General features: G+C 54.7%; 1 protein-coding gene across 8 annotated transcripts in view; it reads left to right on the top strand.

Moving 5' to 3' along the window:
* Positions 1-23,740, top strand: part of ARHGEF10 (Rho guanine nucleotide exchange factor 10) — a 111,112-nt gene that overhangs the window by 80,236 nt on the left and 7,136 nt on the right. For all 8 annotated transcript variants that reach the window (XM_027598735.2, XM_027598736.2, XM_027598734.2 and 5 more), the window contains 9 exons: positions 3,025-3,140; positions 3,468-3,595; positions 3,743-3,843; positions 5,912-6,033; positions 6,962-7,048; positions 8,622-8,827; positions 9,354-9,511; positions 14,428-14,570; positions 18,359-18,533. In XM_027598735.2, the coding sequence (XP_027454536.2) occupies positions 3,025-3,140; positions 3,468-3,595; positions 3,743-3,843; positions 5,912-6,033; positions 6,962-7,048; positions 8,622-8,827; positions 9,354-9,511; positions 14,428-14,570; positions 18,359-18,533 (1,236 nt within the window). The remainder of the gene's footprint in view (positions 1-3,024; positions 3,141-3,467; positions 3,596-3,742; positions 3,844-5,911; positions 6,034-6,961; positions 7,049-8,621; positions 8,828-9,353; positions 9,512-14,427; positions 14,571-18,358; positions 18,534-23,740) is intronic.

Below are 23,740 nucleotides of genomic sequence, written 5' to 3'. Positions count from 1 at the left end.
TCAGCTTGTCCACGTGCTAACCGTTTGCCCACTGCTCCCCAAAGCTGAGATCACTTGATGACTGACACAGCTCACGCCCTTAACGGGGAGCCTCTGTGGGTGAAGGCTGCCTACCTGCCGCAGCCGGCTGGCTTCTGGGGGTGCATGGGGCTCCTCTCGCAGGGTTGCTTCCCAGAGGCTCTGAGGCAGCGGCCACCTGTAGAGTGGTTGCTCGTGTGGGGAGACTGGGGGAGCTCCCGAAGCTGTCCTGGTTTAAATACTGCAGCTGCCAGGCACACCATCCCCCTCCAGCTTCAGGGTGGTACCAAGGTGGGTGGGAAGGCACACCTGTCCCTGGGTGCACACGAGGAACGCAAAATGGGAGAGGCTTCGGGGTTCTCCCAGAGGGAGTCCCGAGTCCCCGGTGGTGAGATTCGATGAGGAGGATACAGCCTGGCCCCTGAGACACCTCTGACCTAGCGTTTAGTGGTCTCTGTCTCCCGAGACACGTGCTTTATCGCGTGACACGCGGGAGCTCCATGGGAGAAACATGTTTGCAGGGCAGGCACCAATGTCAGAATCTCAGCGTGCTCAGGCTGGAGCCCACCTCCCTGCTCACATCGCGAACACTTAGAGCAGCGTCTCTCCGCAGGGTATGGCCCGGCTCTGCTCTCCTCGTGCTCACGTGCTCTGCTTACCGGGCTCAGGACTGCATGTGTGAGGTGCCGAGTCAGGTTAGACGCTGGCCTCCCAGGCTCAAGGCAACTCAGTCAGACCTCTGTGCGCACAGAAATATCCTGTATATGTGTTTAAAAAACAGAAGTGGGATATCGTGTGCACTCTTACGCCACGTTCTTTTTTTTAAGATTTTATTTATTTGACAGAGGGAGACAGCGAGAGAGGGAACACAGTAGGGGCAGTGGGAGAGGGAGAAGCAGACTCCCGCGGAGCAGGGAGCCTGATGCGGGGCTCAATCCCAGGACCCTGGGATCATGACCTGAGCCGAAGGCAGACGCTTAACGACTGAGCCACCCGGGTGCACCCTTACGTGACATTTTTGAGAAGACAAAACGGAAATGTTGGAGAAGAGACCAGTGGTTGCTGGATGGGACTCGGTGTGGCAGGGTGGACAGGCCCGCGTCTTTGGGGGTGAAGGTGCTGCTCTATGGCCCCATACCTGCCCCTGTTAAAATTCAAAGACCATGCACCCAAGGTAAAAGTGTCGGTTTTACTGTATGACAATTTAAAAAAATAACTAAAAACTAGATGTGGGCAAATTGATGGAGTTCATGTAGCAGGAGTAATTTTATCACAAGGGTGAGTTCATGGAGTCTGTCATCAGAAGTTTATAAATGAAAGAAATGTGTGTGGTGTTCACTACAGATGTTTTAAATTATGTGCACATACTGTTAAGGAAAAACAAATTTGATAAATGGTAATCAATTGAACAGCTTGTTCCTTTTTTTTAAATGAAACTTCATGAAGATACTTGATATGCAGTTGATCATACAATTTGTCTAGATGAGTCCTAAAAATCGGGCCTGGTGGAAGCATAAAGATCCAAGTAAAAATGTCTTTAATGGCGTTTCTGCAAAATTACTCATTGTTATCTTACTCCGCGGTGAAGCAGTGAGTGTGGTTAGATGGATATACATCTGAAATATTTGTGTTGGAAATATATCTTCGTTTTTAACACAGACGTACCAGGGAAGGATAGAATAAGCCGCGTACGTGGCTGGGCCCCGTGCACGATGAAAACACAGGGCACCTTGCTCACCACTGTTAAGAATTCTGAGACCGCGACCGCAGAGCCTGACAGGAGCCAGGAGGCTTGGTTTCTCCTGGGCCAACCCTGAAAACTGTCCCAGCAGTCACATGTACTAACTTTTTATCTTCCCTTAACAGTATGTTTGTCCCTTAAAGTAGTTTTAGCTAATAGCACGCATATTTGCTTTTCACTTGCCAACTGCCGATGACTGACCCGGCACAGCCTGGTGCTAAGTTCTAAGGGTGACGTCTACTTTACTCACACCCGGGTTGATGCCCGAGAAGCCGCCTTGTGGAAACAGACTCCAGGAGGCTCACCTTGTTTGAGGTGGATGAATCTGCTCTGCTCCCTGGGTTTGCTGGGCGCTGGGGCGGCGGCGGGGGGGCGGGGGCTGAGGCCGTCTGTTTCCATGGACACAGAGGAAGAGGGGGGCTGTGACCGCATGTCCTTTACAGGGGGGCCTCTGAGTCGGATTCTGCCTTGGGATCCCACCTGCATGTCAGCGTGGGGCCTCAGCGTCCTCACCAGGAGAATGGGGGACGGGGTGTAGTTCTGTTGCGGGGGAGGGGAATGAGTAACTATTCCCCCGCACACAGAGGTGGCCCCGAGTCAGGGACGGGGCTCTTCCCTGGCCCATCACTGTCCTTTTTGGTGTCCCGTTGTCCTTTAGAGAAAGGGCACTGGGGAGCTGTTGGATGACCCTGGTCATTGGAAATCTGGTTTAGGTTAAATGCCATTCCTAGATAGCTCTTACTAACCGCAATGACATCAACAATGTGTTAAAAACACAAGTGAGAGAGGTTCTGTGACCTCTCTGTGCACCAGCTGTGGCCCAGGAGTTCAGGTCCTGGAAGACAGGCACTCACGAGTCAAGGAGACCAGCAGCCAAGCGCATGTGGGGCCGTGGGTTGGGTCTGGGAGCAGAGGATGAGCTCGGGGCGGAAGCTGGGACACTCGAATGGGGGTTGCCGGTTAGTGAAGAGTGTCGTGTCCACGTGACTTCATGGGTTTGACGACGGCGCCGTGGTTCTCTGAGATTTTAACGTCACGGGACGCGGTGTGAAGGGCATACACGGGGGGAGCTCCGAATCTTTTCTGTAAGTCTGAAGTCATTCCAAAATGAGAAGTTAGAAAAGGAAAAACCATTAAATGCTTGAAGAGATCCATTTTTTAGAAATTCTCAGTCACCTGGCACTTTTAACGCTGGTGCTGTGGCCCCTCTTGGGTCGGCACAAACGCGGCTCTCAGTTGGTGCTGTTTTGCTGCTTCTCCTGCAGACCAGGTCTGTGTGGGGCCAGGGCAGCTGTATCAAGACTTACAGAACCTGCTGCATGACCTAAACATCGTCGGTCAGATCTCTCAGCTCATCGGGAACCTCAGAGGAAACTACCAGGTAACCGGCGGGGCCCCGGGACATAGAATTCTGTTTCCACGTCCTAGACCGCCGTCAGTGTGTGGCCATGCCTCTGGGTTCTACCGGAAGTGAGAATCAGGGCGATTTTGAGAACCAGTCTGATGGTGTGTTTTCTCCTGTTTCGGGCGGGGGTTTGTGGCTGAAGCTGTTCTGGGGTCACTTCATTTGCGTGCGGCCCGAGCTCCAGGGGTGTCTGTTGGGAATGCACTGTGAGAGCTAGTCTCCTCGAGGGTTCGTGCACCATACTCTCTGGGGGTGGCCCTGCCTCATCAGCACCTTCATCGCGTGTGCGTGTTCCCTTCGCAGAACTTAAACCAGTCCGTGGCCCACGATTGGACGTCGGGTTTACAGAGGCTCATTTTGAAGAAGGAAGAGGAAATCCGTGCGGCGGATTGCTGCCGAATCCAGCTGCAGCTCCCGGGGAAGCAGGACAAGTCAGTGGTGACTTTGCAAGGCAGCCTTCCTGGGCAGGACTGAGGATGGCTCTCGTGGCGCGGTCGTGGCCACCGGGCAGGACGGGCAGAGTTCGCCCTGTGATCCCACGGTGTGTAAACCGAATGCCTCTCCGTTCCTCCTGGCAGGTCGGGGCGGCCCACGTTCTTCACTGCTGTGTTCAGTACCTTCACCCCTGCCATCAAAGAGTCTTGGATCAACAACCTGCAGATGGCCAAGCTCGCCCTGGGTAAGAGTGGTGTGACCTCAGCTCTGTGAGGCCTGTGCAGACAAGTGCGTGCCCCCGTCCTCTGCTTTTCTCCGTGACGGTGAAGTCCGTGCCTGGGAGAGAGCATCACAAGAAAGACCTTGACAGTAGATTTCTCTGTTCGCCTGAAAGGATGTTTCTAGTTTTGTTTTTTTAAAGGTTTATTTATTTGAGAGACAGAGTGAGCGAGCAGTGGGAGAGGGAGACAGACAGACTCCCTCTGTGTGGGGAGCCCGATGTGGGGCTCGATCCCAGGACCCCTAGATCATGACCTGAGCCGAAACCAAGAGTCAGATGCTCAACCGACTGAGCCACCCAGGTGCCCTGAAAGAATGTTTTTAAACAGGAAAAATGAACCCCAGCACGAGTGATTTTTTTTTTAAGATCTTATTTATTTAGAGAGCTGGGGAGGGGCAGAGGGAGAGAGGGAGGGAGACGCAGACTCCATGCCGAGCAGGGAGCCTGACGCGGGGCTCCATCTCACGACCTCAGCCGAAATTGAGTGGGACGCTTAACCCATTGAGCCAACCAGGTGCCCCCCACCCCCCAGCAGGAATGATTTTGAAGATATCTATATAAATTCAGAGATTGTAGAAAAAAATAAGCCCTCACTTTTATTATACACACACATTGACATCAGCTGAGACTGTGCACATGAGCAGAACAGCCCTGTGGGTCTGTGGCTGGGTGTGTGGCCCGTGCGCCAGGACGCCCCTCCCTGCAGTGGGGACACCCTGCTTCCCTCCCTCACCTGGGGAAGCGTACAGGGTGGCCCTGAGGTGTCACCGGAGATCCTGCATGGAAAGGAAGTCATGTGCTTCGATCAGAGACGAGGGCACTTGATTTTTTCTTGCTCCTCTGCTTGCAGCCTTGCGGTCTGTTGAGCCGTGAATCAGACCGATATGTGTGCACGTGTGTTGTTTACACACGGATCTGTTACTCAGAACACACTGTGATACCGCATGCACGTGTGCTGTTCTCTCTGAGACGCCGGCAGTCTGCTAAGTGAAAATAAAATACAGAGGAGAAGCAGGCCGAGCTGCTGCTCAGCCTGCAGGGAGCCGCGGTTAGTGGGGACGGAGAGCCTTCCCGCCACCGCCCGGGCTCCTGTGGGCTCTCCTCTCTCTCCCCCAACGATTCCATGGTTTGTCATGGCAGACTCTTACCTGCATCGGCAAGCCAGAAACGGCCCCTCTCTGACAAGAGAGGCTAAACCTGAAAATAGGCTTCCTTTCATCCGTTCACAGCCAAGATTGACAACTTGCTCTATAGCAAAATGTCTCTTCACTTCGTCGCGCTTTTTAAAAAATTAATTAATTAGGGGCACCTGAGTGGCTCAGTCGTTAAGCGTCTGCCTTCGGCTCAGGTCGTGATCCCAGGGTCCTGGGATTGAGCCCCACATCGGGCTCCCTGCTCCACGGGAAGCCTGCTTCTCCCTCTCCCACTCCCCCTGCTTGTGTTCCCTCTTTCGCTGTGTCTCTCTCTGTCAAGTAAATAAAATCTTAAAACAAAAAAAATAGCGCACGCATGCAAGAGAGAGCATAAGCAGGGGGGAGGGGCAGAGAGAGAAGCAGACCCTCTGCAGGGCAGGGAGCCCGATGCCGGACTCGATCCAGGACCTCGGGATCACGAACTGAGCCGAAGGCGGACGCTTCACTGACTCAGCCACCCAGGCGCCCCTGCCTCACGCTTTTTTATCGCATAGTATTCTACCATGTTAACTCTCACTGTGTCTGTGGTATTTGAATCTAAACATCTCAGTTGCTTTGGAAAAAAAAAAAAAAAGAATCCTAGGTATTTTACGAGGACTTCCTCATCCCACATCCGTGCAATCGGGGAGCAAACAGGAAAACAGGACACGCTTTTCAGAATAGAGCAGTGAATGCACAGTCCTTCCTTTAAAAAAAGATCATGCTGTGTTCCAGAAACAGTATTCAGCTCTGCAGGCCGGTGTAGAATATGACGTTTGAGTCTGGGGCCCTCAGGGCCATGTCAAAGCTGCTGGTGGCGCAGTGCTGCCCTTCCCCATTTCTCATTCACATGCCCGCAGAGGAGGAGAACCACATGGGCTGGTTCTGTGTGGAAGATGATGGGAATCAGATCAAGAAGGAAAGACACCCTCTCCTCGTGGGACACATGCCGGTGACGGTGGCCAAGCAGCAGGAGTTCAAGGTGATGGGCAGGAAGGGCCTGGAAATGGGGTCCACTGTTCACAGAGACAGTCCTTGCTTGTCCGGTTTGGGGCAAAGTCCCATGTTGTTTCCCCAGATCAACCAGTTACCATTTCTCTGTGGGTATTTGTTTAGGAATTAAGATTACTAGACTATGAAGCTGAAAGCCTGCTTTTCTGCCCAGCAGCTGTCTGGGTGCTGGGGGTCCCTGCCACACCTGGTGCATTCTGCCCAGTGGCCACGAAGGGGCTGGGGGTCCTCACTGTGCCTGGTGCATTCTGCCCAGTGGCCACGAAGGGGCTGAGGGTCCTCACTGTGCCTGGTGCATTCTGCCCAGTGGCCACGAAGGGGCTGGGGGTCCTCACTGTGCCTGGTGCATTCTGCCCAGTGGCCATCAAGGGGCTGGGGGTTCCCTGCTGCACCTGGTGCATTCCAGGCATTGTTAGTTACTTGAGGGCATACACCTCAGGTCTGTCTGCTCTGCTGCCCTTTGCCTGGCCATATTCAGTGTCCACAGTGGGTCACAGTTAGAGGCCTTGTGTCTACTCTTACTTCTCCTTTCTGGGCTCTGGCCGACACTCAGCCCTGGAGCTCCTGGGAGGGCAGGCGGGTGGGCAGAGGGGAGGAGGTGCAGTGTGTGCGCCCTCCTGCCGCACCCAGGAAGTGGCAGCCACCTCAGTGCTGTCTCATGAAGGACGTTTGCGGTGCGTGCCGGGGTGTGAAGATGCAAGAGTAAAAAGACTGATGTTTGCCCCTAAAAAGCTGGTTTCTGAGATCTGTTCTTTTCCCTGTTTTAATCTGCAACAAGTAATAACCTGCGGTTTCTGTGACTAAATGTCAGTAGTCTCTTACCCGCTTGAGACACTGTGTCGCCAGGATGTCTCCCGGTCCTGTTTTAAATGTGGGTGTTTGATTTTATTCCCCATTAGATTGAATGTGCTGCTTACAATCCTGAACCTTGCTTGAATAATGAGGCTCAGCCGGATTCGCTGTCCACCGCACACGGCTTCCTGTGGGTAAGACGCACTGTGTGTCTATATTGTGGGTTCCTGAGAGGTCCGTGGTTAGTATGGGTTTGAGAGGTTCAAATGCAGAACTTGCCGTTGGTCGCTGTGTGTCTCAGGCTGTGTTTATAAACATGGAAGTCACAAACCACGAGAGGGGACTGAACGCTTTTGGAAAAGGTGTCCAAGTCTCAGGAATTAAAATGTTTCTTTTTTTTTTCATCTAAAGCTTTGCCAGATTAGATTCAGCCCAGAGACAACCAATTTAGCTAATGTGAGAGTAATTTAAGTATTTCTTCAATTTGGGTGGTTAAATTGCGTGGGATTTTTTACCCCCCTCCAAGACATTGCTGGCTCTTTACACTGGAAACTTTGCAATTAAAATTAATTTGTTGCAAATGAAATACTGCATTTGAATTATGCTGCCATCGCAGTGGGCCTTTCTGGTTCTTGCAAACGGGAGACGATCCTTGTGCACTGTGTTTTGAGGTCTCCCGGGGTGCCCCCCAGACCTCTCCCCGTTGGGTGCCCTGCTGTCCTCCGGCACCACGCCCTGACCACCTCTCCCAGGCACCCTGCCCTCAGGTGACCTCTCTACCTTCCCACAGCCCCAGCCTCTGTGTGGTCAGTGCTCCTCCCTGAGCGTCGAGAAGGAGCAGGCCAAGTAACCGGGCCGTTCTGTGCACCCAGCTGTGAAGGACTGGATGGGCTTATTTCCCTAAGGTTTTCGAATTTTAGCAGAGAAGTTTTCCCATCACTCAGACCGTAGTTGGTGCCTCATTCCCTCTCCCGCTTACATCCCCACCCCGCTCCCCCCGCCAGCCCAGCGGGGCTTAGAGGTTTGGCACCCTTCCCCTGAAAGGCTGTCAAAGCAGGACGCTTCTTTGTGGCGTGGAAATGCTTTGGTATGAGTATGAGGGGTGGGACAACGTTGCCAAAGCTGGCCCAGAGGGAACGGGAGCTGGGAGCCTCAGTGCCCGCCCCCCCCCCCCCACCGCGCTCCGGGCCGGCTTTCCCTCCAGGACCCTGAACGCTCTGTCCTGCTGATTCTTCCGTTAACAAGATGTGACTCTTTCCCACTGAAAAAACAATTGGACTTCAAGTCAGGAATGAAGCTTGTGGGGTGTCCAGTGACCCGGCAGATAGGTTCGTGGGGGTGCCCACAGCCCGCCAGCGTCCCAGGGCCAAGGCACAGCGCCTGGAGCTCACATGCTGGTGACCACACTGGGGGGCGCTCTGACGCGCTCTCTTTTTAAGGCCCTGTTTCCCTGGGTGAGCGTGTCTGACGCTGGTGTTAGTTTAAGACTGGTTTTCATCAGCTCTGAAGCCTTTGCATTGTGCCTGAGCCGGCCACCACCACAGGGATAGAAATAGGAATTAAAACAAAAACAAAACTGGGCTCTCGTTATGAAAATTAAAAGAGAAAGTAACCCCATACGTTGAAAAGGAAAGGCGGGCTCTGCGAGCAGATGATGTAAACAGCTCTTGATTCTGTGAAGTATGTTGGTTCCCGTGGCGATACGAAATCACCCAGAGGTCAGGGGTCCGGTGCTGTGGAAGCTCCAGGCCCTCCTCTCCCCCCCAGATCGGAAGCTGCACCAGCCAGATGGGCCAGATTGCCATCGTCTCGTTTCAAAACTCCAACCCCAAAGTCATTGAGTGCTTCAACGTGGAGTCTCGAATCCTGTGCATGGTGTTCATCCCTGCAGAGGAGCGGCACGCGGAGCCCGAGACCGCGGCCGGGAGAGCACCGGGCGTGCCCACCGTCTGCCTGGGGACCGAGGAGGGGAGGTGAGCCCTGCGCTGCTCCACGACAAGCCCAGTAGGTCGGTCACCCGCCCCATCTGTTAGGGGTTACACCACGTGGTGGGATTGGCTCGGTCGCTGCTTGCCCAGGGGAATGACCGCGGGAAACCCCCAAGGAGGAATGGCAACTGCAGGGAACGTCCCAGTTCTGCCTGGCGGCTTCCCCTGACCTGTCTCTTCTTGGTCCTGCTTTTACAAGTCGCTGAGTGCTCATGTTTGGAGTATACCAGGGCCTGGTCTGTGCTGCACGGGTACGGAACCCTGCCACCGTTCAGAGGCACTTTACGGTGGTTTTCCTGATGTGAACTCACTAGGAAGAAGTAATTTCTTCCACAATTTCTCCTTCACAATACGGGACGAGATCGGTGGCAGCAGTGTGTGCGTGCGGGGCGGGGGCGGGGAGGGGCTGGGGCAGTGCGGGGAGTTGCTGTGCACGCTTGTGTGGGCCCTGCCTCCCAAGTGCACTCCCGCCCGACACATGCACTTACTGGCTCTTGTGTCTCTCTTGAAGCATTTCTGTGTATAAAAGCAGTCAAGGCTCCAAGAAGGTGCGTCTGCAGCACTTCTTCACCCCGGACAAGTCCACGGTCCTGAGCCTCGCCTGCACACCCCAGAGCCTGTATGCCGGCCTGGTCAATGGCGCCGTGGCCGTCTATGCAAAAGCAGAAGGTAATTGTGTCTACACTGCGTGTGGCACGTCTACATGTCCAATCTTGTGGTTTCTGGGGGTTTCCTGTGGACAGAGCTTCATATTCCTGGGTCACGTCCCCGCGAGCATCTATCAGCACACATCCCAAGGCACATGCAGCTTGCTCAACCTCGAGAGGACAGTGCGAAGCGCAAGCACCCCCAGCTGCCCCGAGCTGCCCCCAGCTGCACGGGTGGGAAGTGGTTTCAGACACGGGTCTCCCGGCCCACGCCCCCCAATTCCACAAAGTGCTGAGGTCCATGTGTGTCCTTCTCCCGACGGCCGAGACCCCGGCCACCTCGCTGCCCGTGCCCTCACTCAGGGCCGCGAGGCTTTGTCTTCTTGGGTGGAGGGGACCGCAGGCTGCCCGCCTGAGTGGCTGGACCAGGTCTGCGCCCAACAGTAAGGACCGCCTGGATGCACGTGCTGGCTGTCGTCCCTCCCGCTCAGGCTCCTCCTCTTGTCTCGGGCTTGGCCCAGGGTTCCGGGGACACCAGAGGGCCACAGTGCGGGTCTGCAGCCTCCTGGCGCACGTGGGTGTCTCCAGCGCGGGCACCGGGCCGCGGCTCCTGGCGGTGGAGGCAGGGAGCCGTACAGCCGCTCTGCCTCCTGCCTCACCCGCAGCAGCAGAAGGGAGCAAGCCCCCACTTCTCCCACCCGGGGACGAACAGTTCACCGAGGGTAAACAGCGCTCAGGGTGCCCGGGGAGCACTGGGAGGTGCCGGGTCCGAGCCTTCTGCAGGGAGGCGGTGGAGCCGAGCCTGAGGGGCGCCCCTCACTGTCCTGGGGCAAGGGAGCCCTGCCTGCACACCCAGGGATAGAGAGCTGGGAAGGGCGGGAAGCCTGTGTGCCGTCGAGCCCCGGGAGCACTCGGGTTTAGGGCCCAGCCAGCAGGTGTGCCCCGTGGAGTGAGCACTGTGGCTCAGACGCATGGTTTCTGCATGGGCGCAGCTGTATTTAGAATGAAGTACGCGTTGCTTTAGGTGCATGTGAATATTTACCATGGCATCGCTCTGTGTTTCTTTTCCCCCGTTGTCTCTGGCTTGGGTGGCTCACTCAAGGTGTGCTTTCTGCCTCTCTGGCAGAGATGGACTTTCATGGGAATTGCTAAAAATCTGGAAGTCTGAAAGTACCATAATTTCAGTCCCGTCTGCTCAACTTCCTAAATTGATTTGGTATATTGATGTGTATTTCTCCCAGTGCGATGAATTTATTCAGCGTTTATATTTATTTAATTTGGGGCTGGTGAAACCTTCTCTCTATCCCCCAGCTTTACTGAAACATAATTCACATACAGCACAGCGCATGTTTAAGGTTTGGATCCATGTATGCGCTGCAGAGCCATCGCCACTGCGTTAGCTAACTCCTGCCTCCCGTCACGTATGTACTGTTTCTCTTCCCGTGGTAAGAGCACTTTGGATCCTCTTTCTTAAAACTGGGATGCTCATAACGCAGTGTTGTGGACTCAGGTCTGTGCGGTGCATTGGTTCCCCAGGACTCACCTTCTGGCTGCCAGTGTGTACCTTTAAGCACCATCTCCCCCACCCACACCCCATCCTCTATGACCCCACCCCCGCCGTATTTCTGCGAGTTGGAGGTTTTTAGCTTCCATACATGAGTGAGATCATGTGGTATTCGTCTTTCTCTGTCTTACTGACCTCACGTAGCATAATGCCCTCAAGGTTCATCCATGTCCTTACAAACGGTAGGGTTTCCTTGTTTTTCATGGTGAATAATATTCCACAGCACATCTCTGTCCAGTCAACCATCGATGGTCACTTAGAGCTTCTCCATGTGCTGGTGGTTGTGAATAATGCTGCAGCAAACGTGGGGGTGCAACTACCTTTTCTGACTGGTGTTTTCACACCCTTCGGATCAGTCCCCAGGAGTGGGATTGCTGGGTCGGAGGGTGGCTCTATTTTTCGTCTCTTGAGGAACCTCCACGCTGTTCTCCAGAGCGGCTGCTTGGTTTACGTTCCCACGGACAGTGCACACGGGCTCCCTTTCCTCCACGTCCTCGCCAACCCTTGTTACCTCTTGTCTTTTTGAGGATGGCCATTCCCACAAATGTTCCATTTCTCTGCTGCTGAGTGTGTTGAGCGCGCGTTCATGTGTGCACCCGTGGGCCATCTGAATGTCGTCTTTGGGGACAGGTCTGTTCTCGGCTGTTCTCGACAGCACTGTTGCAAGTCTTTGACTTTTTAGGGAGCTTGAAATCTGGAATTCTGCAGGAAATTAGTGTCAGCTCAAAACGGGGCCCTGCCGTGGTTGGGCAGCCTGGTTGAGCACTCTGGTCTAGAGTGCAGACTCCAGAGACAGGCTGTCCCCAGGCAGGTGGACTGTCAGCTGGAGTTGACGCCCACAGCCCAGTGCCCACTGGTGTGCCCTCCCTGCTGCCCTCAGGGGATTTTGTGCAAGGGCCCAGAGCACAGGACCTGCAGAAAGAGTAACTTAGGTGCTCAGAGAACAAAGTTCAATTGTTAGAAGTTAATTCTTAAGCAAAATAACATGTCTGCAGCAGATTTCTTGCTCCAGAGGACTTGGCAGTGGCCATGTGACGGCTATCCAAGGACGCAGACACCATGGGGCAGTCAGTTGGAGCACTCATCCTTGGCCCTGCACTCTCAGGCGCTTGTGTGTGTTGGGGAGAATTGTATCTCCATCCCGAACTGCTGTAATCCCATTGGAAGTGAAGACTGCAGGGCTTCTTAGGGTTGTGAGTCCTGGATGAAAAAGCCTCTGTGCTTGTGTGTGCACATGTGACCATGTGTGGGTGCACGTGGGACTGCGTGTGTACATGTGACTGCATGTGTCACTGCATGTGTGTGCATGTGGGACTGCCTGTGTGTATACGTGTGTGTGCACGTGGATCTACTCACATGTGCATGTGTGACTGCATGCATGTGTATGCATGTGTCGCTGTGTGCACGTGGGACTGTGCACGGGTGACTGGGTGTGTGTGCACGTGGGACTGTGTGTGCACGCATGACCGTGTGTTTGCATGTGTGTGCACGTGGGACTGCGTGTATATGTGTGTGTGCACGTGGGTCTGCTTACATGTGCATGTGGGACTGCATGCATATGTATGCATGTGTGGCTGTGTGCACGTGGGACTGTGTGTGCACGTATGACTGTGTGTTTGCATGTGTGTGCACGTGAGACTGCCTGTGTGTATATGTGTACACGTCGGTCTGCTTACATGTACACATGTGCACACGTGACTGCATGCATGTGTATGCATGTGTGGCTGTGTGCATGTGGGACTGTGTGTGTGCATGTGTGACTGCATGTGTATACATGTGTGTGCACATGGGTCTGCTTGCATGTGCACGTGTGACTGCATGCATGTGTGTGCACGTGGGACTGCGTGTGTATATACGTGTGTGTGTGTGCACGTGGGTCTGCTTGCATGTGCATGTGGGACTGCATGCATGTGTATGCCTGTGTGGCTGTGGGCATGCCTGACTGTGTGTATGCACATGGGACTGCATGTGTGTGCACATGTGACTGCATGCATGTGTATGTATGTGTGGCTGTGTGCATGTGTGACCGTGTGCGTGTGTTTAACCACACAACGATACCCTGGTTTCGGTGCAGATCTTACAAGTGAACGGCAGGTCAGTATCCATTGGAACTGGTGGTAATTGTCCGGCAGCATCTTTTGGCCTAACTGCAGCATAAAAGCATTTCCAGTACAGTTGAATCATAACTTGAAAGTAGGCTACAAAGTTCAAAACTTGACTAGGTGCCTCTTGGCGTCGGCACCCCTCGGCTTAAGACAGTTACTCATAAACAGGGTTTGGATGAAAAGGTTCAGTGGTTCAAATATAGAACCCAGAGGCAAGCACTCGGTTTGGAGCCAAGACCTTGCCCCCTTCCTTGAGCAGAGTGCTTTATTTGATTAGGATCTGAGGTGTTGGCGGACTAACGGTTATAGTTGTGTTCTTAGGCATCGTGGCTTAATTAATTGTTACTTTGAAAATTGAAGAATTTATTTTAATGTTTCACGGGGTAATTACACACTTTGAAAACGTATGTGAAGTCTTGCTTTAAATATTTTTTATTGCCATCCCAGTTGCCTGTTGACTCACACTTCATATAAAGTGTGACAAACCTCATCAGTAGGCCTTTGGAAATATTTTCAAAGCAAAATATTTCATCCCTGCCTGTGCCGGAGGAATGGAGCGAGTTCGTGAGAAGTGAGGGAAGCCTCTTCCCCCAGTTCTGACTTTTTTTTTTAATGCACTGAAGATGTGGTGGGTCCCGATAACACAGTCTGTGGCCAGGGGTATCTCAAAAGGAAGAACAGGTAATTGGGAAATGTAAGCCTCGTCCCACGCTGATTCAGATATAGAGCTTTGTACTGACGACCAAGCCGTTTCGTGTGTTGTCATTGTAGATGATAGGACTCACTGGACACCTGTGTGCTGGGCACGGCGCTGAGCTCTTTGATCGCTTGGTCACTCCTCACGCTCTCATGCAGCCTTGGGGGCGCGTGGTGGTATTGTCCCCATGTTACAGGGAAGAAAGCCGAGACGCAGGTTGAACGATTCATACCAGGCGGCCGGACTGGGCTCAGAACATTGCTCCATTACTGAGTCAGTTTGTCTCATGGACATGGTGCCAACTCCTCGAGCTCTGGATACCCAGACCCAGGTGTCAGCCTCAGAATTACCAATGGTATTTTGCTTGTTATTTAAAATGGTCTGTGGGGCGCCTGGCTGGTTTGGTTGGTAGAGCCTGTGACTCTTGATGCCGGGGTCGTGAGTTCCAGCCCCATGCTGGGTGTAGACCTTACTTAAAAAAAAAAGACAAGCATAAAATGATCTCTGATCCTTTCCCCCAGGCCCTGTGCATGGATAACTGAATCTGAATGAAAGTAAAATTTTTTTTTAAGATGGATCCTGGAATTCCGAACCTCAGAAAGTGATAAAATTAGGCGTCCTGCCGGTTAGAAGTCTTGTCACGACGGAGGACACGCTGTGGGCAGCTTCTGGGGGCCAGGTGTTCACAGTCAGCACCGAGACCCACGTGATAGAGGTAAGTCGTTCTAAGTGAGTCTCCGGCGTGAAAGAGATGCGTTTCTAGAACCCGCCCCACTTAAGCTCCAGTGCTGGCGGTCAGGGAGCCCCTGGTCTGTGGTGGAGGCAGGCAGCCTCTTGCCCATGGCCCTGCACCAAGAGAAAAGTTCCTCCTAGATCTGTCTGTGAAAGGCAGGATTAACTAGGTAATTCAGCTAACTGTCATGTGGCTATGTGTCTGTGGAAGAATTGTTCATCGTTTACCTGCTAATTAACACAAACACACTATTTTAAAAAATGTATTTAGTATGAACATAATAGTCTTCGAGGACACGGGGAAAATTGGCCCCAGGTCAGGTGGCCCTTCCAGTCAGTGCAGCGCTTGGATTATTCGGTGAAGGATCAGGAGATAGCGCGCCATGTGGAAACATGGAGCCGTGCCCCAGGCCCTGGGTCTTTTCCCTCCTAAACGTTCCAGATGGAGGTAATTTTAAAACATAAACAAAATCACAAACTTAGATAGAAAGCCATAGAATGTTCGCATTACTCTGCAGTGCGGGAGATTTCCTAAGCCAGACACATGCTCTGAGGTTGCCATAATAAACAAAACAATGAACGTGGTCATTTTAGAATGTATTTTGTTCACATTTAATAAGTGTGCGTGTTTGTACAGAAAGAAAGTTTTATAAATGACAAATGGAGAAAATACCGTCCATCTCTGTGACCAAAAGTTAATGTCCTTAATAGAAAAAGAGTTCTTACGAAACTTGAAGAAAAAGAAGCCAAGCTGTCCATGACCATTCCTTACCTCCTCTCTACGTAAACCCAGATACTAACAGTAGTACTGTTTTCAGCCAATGGAATGAATCACGTCACGACTAAAAATTCCTCCAACTATCACATGAAAGGTAGTAGAGAAAGGAACCCATTCAGGGGAGGGATCACCTTGATCTCCGCGAGCACACTGTGGGCTCGTTGCAGTGACTGGTGTGAACCTCTGCAAGTTTGTGAGTAACTGTAGTCATTATGGACTCCTGAAAATGTTTGTCCAGACTCTCCTTAGAAAGGATGATCCGTTCAGCAGGGTAGGGACCTTCAGCCATTTTGCCAGTGCTCACTGAGACGTGTTTTAAGACATGCGTGAAGCCTACTTTGGGACACACTTGGCGGCATGTTCTGTGATCTTAGAAGGTGGGGTGTCAGCCTCCGGCCCGGAGCTCCTTCATGTGCCAGAGTGCCGGTGGACAGTGGTTGGGAGTGGGCAGTCCCTGCGGACGTGGGAGATGGTCGTAGACTGCGCGAGCCCACTGAGGGGCAGTGGAGGGCGCGCTCTGGGAAGGTCACCAGGTGCCACAGCCAGACCCGCGGGGTGCAGCACTTCCCGTTGGACCACAGATAGCTCTTCTGGGTTTTGTCCTGGATGTGCCTCGCCAGCATCCTACAAGACTGAAAGACAGCCACTCGTGGCTCTGGCCACGCAGGCTGTGGGCAGGAAGACAGGAATCATGGCTATGATGCCAAGAACACAGAGCGCCGACAGAAGCAGTCTAAATTATTCCCGCCTGAGAACCCGCATGAGGCCGGGCTGTCCAGGCAGAGCAGGCATCCCTGGAAGGGAAGGAGCAGAGCACTTCGGGTGGGAGAAAGGCGTGGGCGAGTCCGGCGGCGTGGTGGGAGGTGCAGTTGGCACAGGTGCGGGCAGAACCCCGAGGAGCCGGGGCTTCTCTCCCCGGGGCCTGTGAGTCCTCGCAGGGGGCCTGTCGGGGTTCACCGTGCTGGAGGCGTCCCACGGAAAGCAGAGAGTCTGGCTGGCTTTCTTGGGGCGCATGTGTCCTTCCTGCCGGGACGCCCCCCTGCCGTGGGCGATGGTGAGCCACTGAGGGATTTAATGTGCAGGTGTTCTGACCTTCCTGTTCTCTGAAGGTCGGTTTGCTGGCAGTTTAGGGGGGTGCTGCCAGAGACCACCCATATGGAGGAGAGAGTCGGGCGGACCCCACGGGACCCACGGGCCTGCGGAGGGTGCCGCTCTGGGAAGAAGCACACGGCAGTGGTCATGGTCAGTGCACGACCCCAGCACCCCTGCGCTCCCGTGGCGCTTTGCACAGCACAGAGGCGCGTGACATGACCAATAAGACAGAGGACGGACGATGAACAGCAGGGAATGAATCACTTGCCGGAAAGCAGTGAAAGGTGGATGTGGCCCAGGAGCACTCCTGGGAACATTCTAGAAATAGTTCTGGGCCCCGGGCCTGCTGGATTCTATTGAGGGCCAGCAACCTGTGTTGCGTCACTGTGGTGACGTGTGGCAGTGACCGTGGGCAGTGCCAGCCTGTCCTCACAAGGGGAGGGGGAGCGTGCAGGGGTGCGTGCCCATCTCCTGCAGCCCATCCTCTGCTGCCCCATCAGTCAGCCCCGCGGGCAGACACGTGGCCATGGGGTGTAGTTAACCCTCCGCTTCCTGCAGCCCTCACATCGGGAATTCTGTACTGGTTCCTGAGAGACAAAACGGAACTTTCTCCCCGAGAAGCCCCCAGAAGAGTGAAGCCTCATCTGTGCCCGTGATGGCTGTGTGGAGTGGGGCGTCCAGGCCAGCTCGGAACATGGGGGCCCCACCCTGTCTGGGTTCCTCGGGGTGCAGGTGGACAAGGGCTCTGCCGCTAACTGCGGTGGAAATGCCTGTGTTCACCCTCCGCTCAGCTCACGGCGTGCCACACAGGGCGCGTGGGTTGGGTGAGGGGTGAAGCCCGGCGACCCCTTTCTGTGTGGGGTGGGCACACAAGATGTGTAAACACAGCTTCCTTGGTGGGTGATGGGCTCTGAAAACCCCCCTGTTCCATGACGTTGGGGAACAGCCGTGAGATCAGAGAGGCAAGCCCATCTCGTTTCCCACCGGTTGGAGGATTGTGCGGGATTTGATCTGCCGGAGAGCTCAGGGGCTGCTTTAAGATGCCGTGTCTACACACCGATTCTGCAAGCTTCACCCCTGCACGCCCCTTCTCCAGACTTGCCAGGGAGTGCCGCTCGCTGCCCACCTGGGGCTCCCCATCTGTGCTGCAGCCAAGTTACAAAATTCTCCTGTCACGGGTCTGCGTGGAGCAGGGTCAGCAGGACGGAGCCAAGGGGCCAGAGCTTGGCCAGATGCTTGGGAAGGAAGGACTGGTCCCGCAAAGAAGTAGCAGGTGGCTTTCAGAGACCAGGCCGGGGTGGGTGCAGACCCAGAGCCCCGCGGGCAGCCCACGAGGGTTCGGAGCAGTGGGGCCTGGCAGGCCTTCACAGGGCTTGCCCGAGGCCAGGGCGTGGGCCTGCATTCCCTGCGCAGGGTTTGGGGAAGGGGCTGCCGGCTCCACGCCGGTGTCCCAGGGAGCTGGCTGGCCGTCACGTTCCCAGACCTTCCCACTCTCCGCTCCTTGTGTCGCTCTTGCTTTCCCGTGCTCGCCAACCTGCCAGTGACTGTTGGGCCCCACCTTGGTGGTGGGTAGGCCTTCCAGCAGGCTCTTGGGATTCACAGTCGCTGGGAAATACCGTGAATACTGCTTGGGAGCGGGAACGGGGGCAGTTCGATTGCTACTGTGTGTCTTGCCGACACGGAGGTCCCTGTGGTTTTGGAGTAGTAGCCCCCTCGCTGTAGGTCCTTGGGGGTCACGCTGAGCCCCTCTGGAGTGCCAGCTGGCCACTCGCAGCCAGGACAGCTGTATGACCTGGGGCTTAAGCTGCGGCGCAGAGGGCCAGCTCAGCAGGCAGTGACGTGGTGGCAAGGCCCCCACTGCAGCCAGAGCCCCGTGCATCACTTCCCCTTGATTTTTCCAGAACCAGCTCGAGGCCCACCAGGAAGAAGGCATGGTGGTCTCTCACATGGTCATCGCTGGCGTGGGGATCTGGATCGCCTTCACCTCCGGGTCCACACTTCGCCTCTTTCACACTGAGACACTCAAGCATCTGCAGGACATCAACATAGCCACCCCCGTTCACCATATGCTGCCAGGTAATTAGATCCGGACGGGGAGGGTCCTGAGGGAGAGGGTGGGGGGCGTGGAGTGCAGGCGTGGCCCCTTCCGGGCAAGGACACAGGAGTGAGTCTGTGCGTTAGCATAGAGCCAAATTAGAGCATGGTTTTTATAGCTCAGAAGCCTGTGACCATAGACATTGCTTGTAGTTGAGCCAGGTAAGACCAGACCCTGGGAGCAGGGACCTCAACTTGATGAACAGAGAGAAGGAAAAGAGTCACTTTTCAGTAGAGAGGGCTCCTGGGGGAAGCCAGAGATGCAGCATCTCAGCTGGGAGCCCAGCAGGCCCAGAGCGGGAAGGGTGCCCACAGCAGAGGGGATGGAACAGGCAAAGGTGCAGAAATCGGACTGTGAGGACAGCCGGTAGCTCGTGCGTGCACACGTGGCTAGTGTGTGCATGTGCATATGTGTAGTGTGTGTGCTGCACATACAGAAACATGGGAGTAGCGTATACGTAAGCACGTAGCCAGCAAGTACAAGCAGGCACCTGGTACGTATGAGCATGTCGTTAGCATGTACACACGTGTAGGTGTAGTCATGTGGCCGGTCTGTAAGCGTCTAGCCAGTATGTATACACTTGTATTTCAGGTAGCTGGTGTGCACAAGCATGTAGCTAGAACATACTCACGTACCTGGTTTGTATAAGCATGTAGTTCACACGTGTATGTTGTGTATAAACATGCAGATGGTACATGGGTGTAGCTGCTGACTATGAGCATGTGGCCGGTATGTGTGTGGACACGCAGCTGGTGTGTGCGGACATGTAGCTGGTGTGTGTGCGGACGCTAGGCTGGTGTGTGCGGACATGTAGCTGGTGTGCGTGCGGACGCGCGGCTGGTGTGTGTGGACATGTAGCTGGTGTGTGTGTGGACGCGCGGCTGGTGTGTGCGGACATGTAGCTGGTGTGTGCGGACATGTAGCTGGTGTGTGCGGACGCGCGGCCGGTGTGTGCGGACATGTAGCTGGTATGTGCGGCCGCGCGGCTGGTGTGTGCGGACGCTAGGCTGGTGTGTGCGGACATGTAGCTGGTGTGTGTGCAGACGCGCGGCTGGTGTGTGCGGACGCGCGGCTGGTGTGTGTGGACATGTAGCTGGTGTGTGTGCGGACGCGCGGCTGGTGTGTGTGGACATGTAGCTGGTGTGTGTGCGGACGCTAGGCTGGTGTGTGCGGACATGTAGCTGGTGTGTGTGCAGACGCGCGGCTGGTGTGTGCGGACGCGCGGCTGGTGTGTGCGGACATGTAGCTGGTGTGTGTGTGTGTGGATGCGCGGCTGGTGTGTGCAGACATGTAGCTGGTGTGCGTGCGGATGCGCGGCTGGTGTGTGCAGATGCTCGGCTGGCGTGTGTGCAGACGCGCGGCCGTGTGTGCGGACATGTAGCTGGTGTGTGCAGACGCGCGGCCGGTGTGTGCGGACATGTAGCTGGTATGTGCGGCCGCGCGGCCGGTGTGTGTGGACATGTAGCTGGTGTGTGCGGACACGCGGCTGCTCTACGTATGCATGTAGTGAGCACACGTGGGCACATCATTGGTCCGTGTAGGCACCACTAGGTTATGCAGGCGCATGGCCGGGACCTGCAGGCACGTAGCAGGTGTGGCGATAAGCAGGTGGCCGTTGTGTAGGAGGAGACAGACGGAAGGAAGAGGCTGAAGAGTTTGTGGGGCCGCGAGTTTGCAAGGGCAGGAGCGGGGCAGTGGGGACCCGCCTGTGGTCCAGAGGGGCACACCTCGCAAGCAGCCGTGAGAACCCAGGGAGAAGCAGAGTCCGCTGGGGCAAGACTGACGAGGGAGAGGAAGGGCCAGAAAGTCTGAGATTTGGGGCCTGGGTTTTTGGGAAGAATGTAAAATCATCAACAGACATGGGGTCACAGAGAGCCAGTTTGGGGAAGAGTATCCGTTGCATTTGGTGCTGAGCAGAGCAGCCTCATAGGAAATTGGAAGGGGGTCCGGCGCGTGGACGGGGCGTCAGGAAAGGGGCCACAGTTGGGGAGTTTGATGGGCGATGAGTGATGAGGGACAGGGGACAGGGCAGAAAGTGTCAGGTCAGAGCATGAGATCCCACCCTCAGGAGGTGAGAGGAGCATATGCAGAGTCAGAAAGAAGGGGTGTCAGGAGCCCGGAGAGCCCTGCGGTGTGCATCCAAGGGGCCGGGAGGAGAGGACCAGGCGGGGGACGGCCGAGCACATGGCCTGAGTGCTGGTGCGCGTGCGCGTGCGCTTGCACTTGTGTGTCCATGAGTGTGGGTGGGTGCATGTGTGAGGACTGATTGTGTGCAGAAGAGAGTGTGGGTTACGTGTGTGTGTGCATATGTGTGAGGGAGGAGCTTTGCTGCAGATGTTTTAAGAGCAGTGGGGACCAGGGAGGTAAAGAGATTGAATTTAGATTTCAGTTTGGAAAAGTTAATAGCAGAAGGCTAATAAGCCAGATCAGAGGACCCCAATCAAGTTGACTTTACATGTTTGATAGGATTTTAAGTTCTGCAAGCCCATAAGTGTGAAGAAAACCTCCTGGAAGTTATCTGGGTCCCCTGCTTACGTAGGCAGTAAAGCAAGTTATCAAAATCTCACAAATTCAGTGCAAATTATATTCTGGCCAGGTATCCTGTGTATACGTATTTATTTTTTATCCATCACTTAAAGGAAGTAAGACTGTGGTGGTACCACTGGGAGGTTTTGTTTTTGTTTGGTGGTTGATGGTTGATTGATTGTCCATTAGTGATTGGTCGGTTGGTGGTTGTTGATCAGTTGGTTGATAGGTGGCGGTTGGTTGGTTGGCAGTTAGTTGGTGGTTGGTGGTTGGCTGATTGGTAGTTGGTCGGTTGGTGCTTATTGGTTGGTTGTTGGCTAGTTGGTATTTGGTTGGTGGTTGGTTATTGTTGGTTGGCTGGTTGGTGGTTGGCTGGTTGATGGTGGTTGGCTGGTTGGTAATTGTTGGTAGTTGTTGGTGGGTGGTTGTTAGTTGGTGGGTGGTTGTTGGCTGGTTGAGGGTTGTTGGCTGGTTGTTGGCTGATTGGGGGTGGTTGGTGGTGGGTGGTGGTTGGTAACAATTCTGAAGACGTGTGTAGCTTCAGCAGAAGGTGTGAAAGGAATAGTTGCCGTTGATGCATGAAAAACAGGATAAAGGGTCAAGTTCCAAAAAGACTGCCTCTGACAAGTGGAACATTGGTGTTGGACATGGGGAGGGAGGAGTTGAGGGTGGATGGGGGCGGGAAATAGGGTGGGTGACGCATTTGGGCTTGGTGAGTGCATGAGAGCAGTTTCTTTGCTGTTTTTACGTCTTCACTGGGATGTCTGACCCACAGAGCTGTTTCTGGCGTGCGGCTCCTCATTTTGATGTCTGTGTACATTGTGAAGGGCTCAGTGCAGCCAGGCTAACGAGCACATTCTTCACTTCGTAGTTGCCGTGTGTGCACACGTGTGCATGTGGCGAGGGGATCAGGTGCAGGGGGCAACTCTGTACAAATCACGTCCTAAAGAATGTAGGCAGTTCTTGTGTCGTGAGGACACCAGATTTACAGAACAGACAATTGACATTGAAGGAAATGGAGGACGGCCTCCTGGCTCTGTGAGCACATGGGTGCTTCTCTGGGGATGATGGGTTTTCTCTTCACACACGCTGGTGGAGCAGATGTTTGCAGTGGGGGTCTGTGGTCGTGGGTGGCAGGAAACAAAGTCAGATTCACCCGTAACCAGAACGGGCAGCCATCTTGTCCATGAGCGGCCGGGTCCTTCCAGGGGGACAGTGGGTGGCTGCTGCCAAGGGCCTGCCGCCTGAGCCCCCGAGTCCTGCCTCCGCTGTCCCCAGCCTCACCGGATAAGCAGACCCGGCAGTGGGAGCCCGGACCCGCTGGCACTCTGCCCTTGCCCCCTGAGGTCATGGCGGGTCCAGGCCCCCCACAGACTAGCCGAGACACGCCCCAGGCCAGCACCTGTCTCCCAGGACTGTGCTCCACCTCCCCCTGCCGACCTCAAGTCCACACGGCGTTTACAGGCCCACGCATGGGTGCCGTTTTCTCCGTTCCTCGTGACCGTGTTCATGGCTGGTTTTACCCTCCATTAATGACTCCCTTGTTTTCCCACCTGCGTGGCTCTGTGAGTGCTGATCATGGACCCACCTGGGCGCTGGCAGCACCGAGAGGGTGTGCAGCGAGGGCCTCGGGCATCTGGCAACACCATTTCCCCGAGTGCACTCTCCGTGGGCCAGATGCCGGCGTCCACCCTGGGCTCGGCTCTGCCCCTGCGGTCCCAACACACGCTCCCTCTGACGCTGTCTGCCAGGTCCGTCTGTCCTGGGTCTTCATCCGGTGTCCATCTGCCGCTGCAAAAGCACAAAGTGCGCATCCAGTCCAGACCGGGGCGTATGGTTTCCCGAAGTCGCTTACCCCCAGTGTCTGGGGGCATCTGACGCCCCCCCGCACACCCTGTTCACCTCGGAGGTTGTCTTGCCGCCGTGGCCCATCAACCTGGAAGGAGGAGGAGAGTGTGGAGAGCAGAATTCAGTCCCACCAGAATGCTCTTGCACCTGTTACGCTTCCCACCGTGGCTGTTGAGTACAGCGCTCGGAAAGCCGTGACCCAAAATTGGTCTGGTTTGCATTGCATTTTGTGCGTTAGAGAACGAGATCACCAAAGGGCCATATCCTCCTTTCTTCCCACCCCCGTGTCATCCTCAGGCCAGTGTTTCCTAGTGACAAGTGTTGGTGCACTCAGCTTTACCTTCAGGTGACTCTGCACGTGTTTGTGCTACGCGGACGTAGGCACATTGGAGTCCACTGGGCTGTGTCACCCCCGGGACACTCCTGTCCGTGACCGCCCAGTGGCACCCGCACACCTGCGCGTTCTGTGTGTGCACAAACATCAAACCTCCAGTCTAGACTTGTGTCCTTGACGTGGCTCAGGTGGGATGTGTCGTGTACATATATACATAAAATTACCCTTTTGTGCTCTTACTGGACTATCAAATTCCAGTAGGTTCTAAAGATGAAGACTTCCCACGCTAGAAAGAACAAAATTTGAAAATAAAATCGATATTCTATAACTCAGGCCCTTTGTTGGACGTGAACAAAGCTTCACGGAATCTGGGTCATCCTTGGGGATCTGAGCATGCTCCCACTTGCGGACTCTAGGATTGTGCAGACTGGGCAGGGTTGCTGTCTTCCACTCAGAACTCAGTTCTGAAAACAGTCACAC

The sequence above is a fragment of the Zalophus californianus genome, chromosome 2 (assembly GCF_009762305.2).
Source record: "Zalophus californianus isolate mZalCal1 chromosome 2, mZalCal1.pri.v2, whole genome shotgun sequence".
Classification (NCBI taxonomy): Eukaryota; Metazoa; Chordata; class Mammalia; order Carnivora; family Otariidae; genus Zalophus; species Zalophus californianus.
Note: the sequence above shows the minus strand (reverse complement) of the source record. Positions and strands in the feature narration are given on the sequence as shown.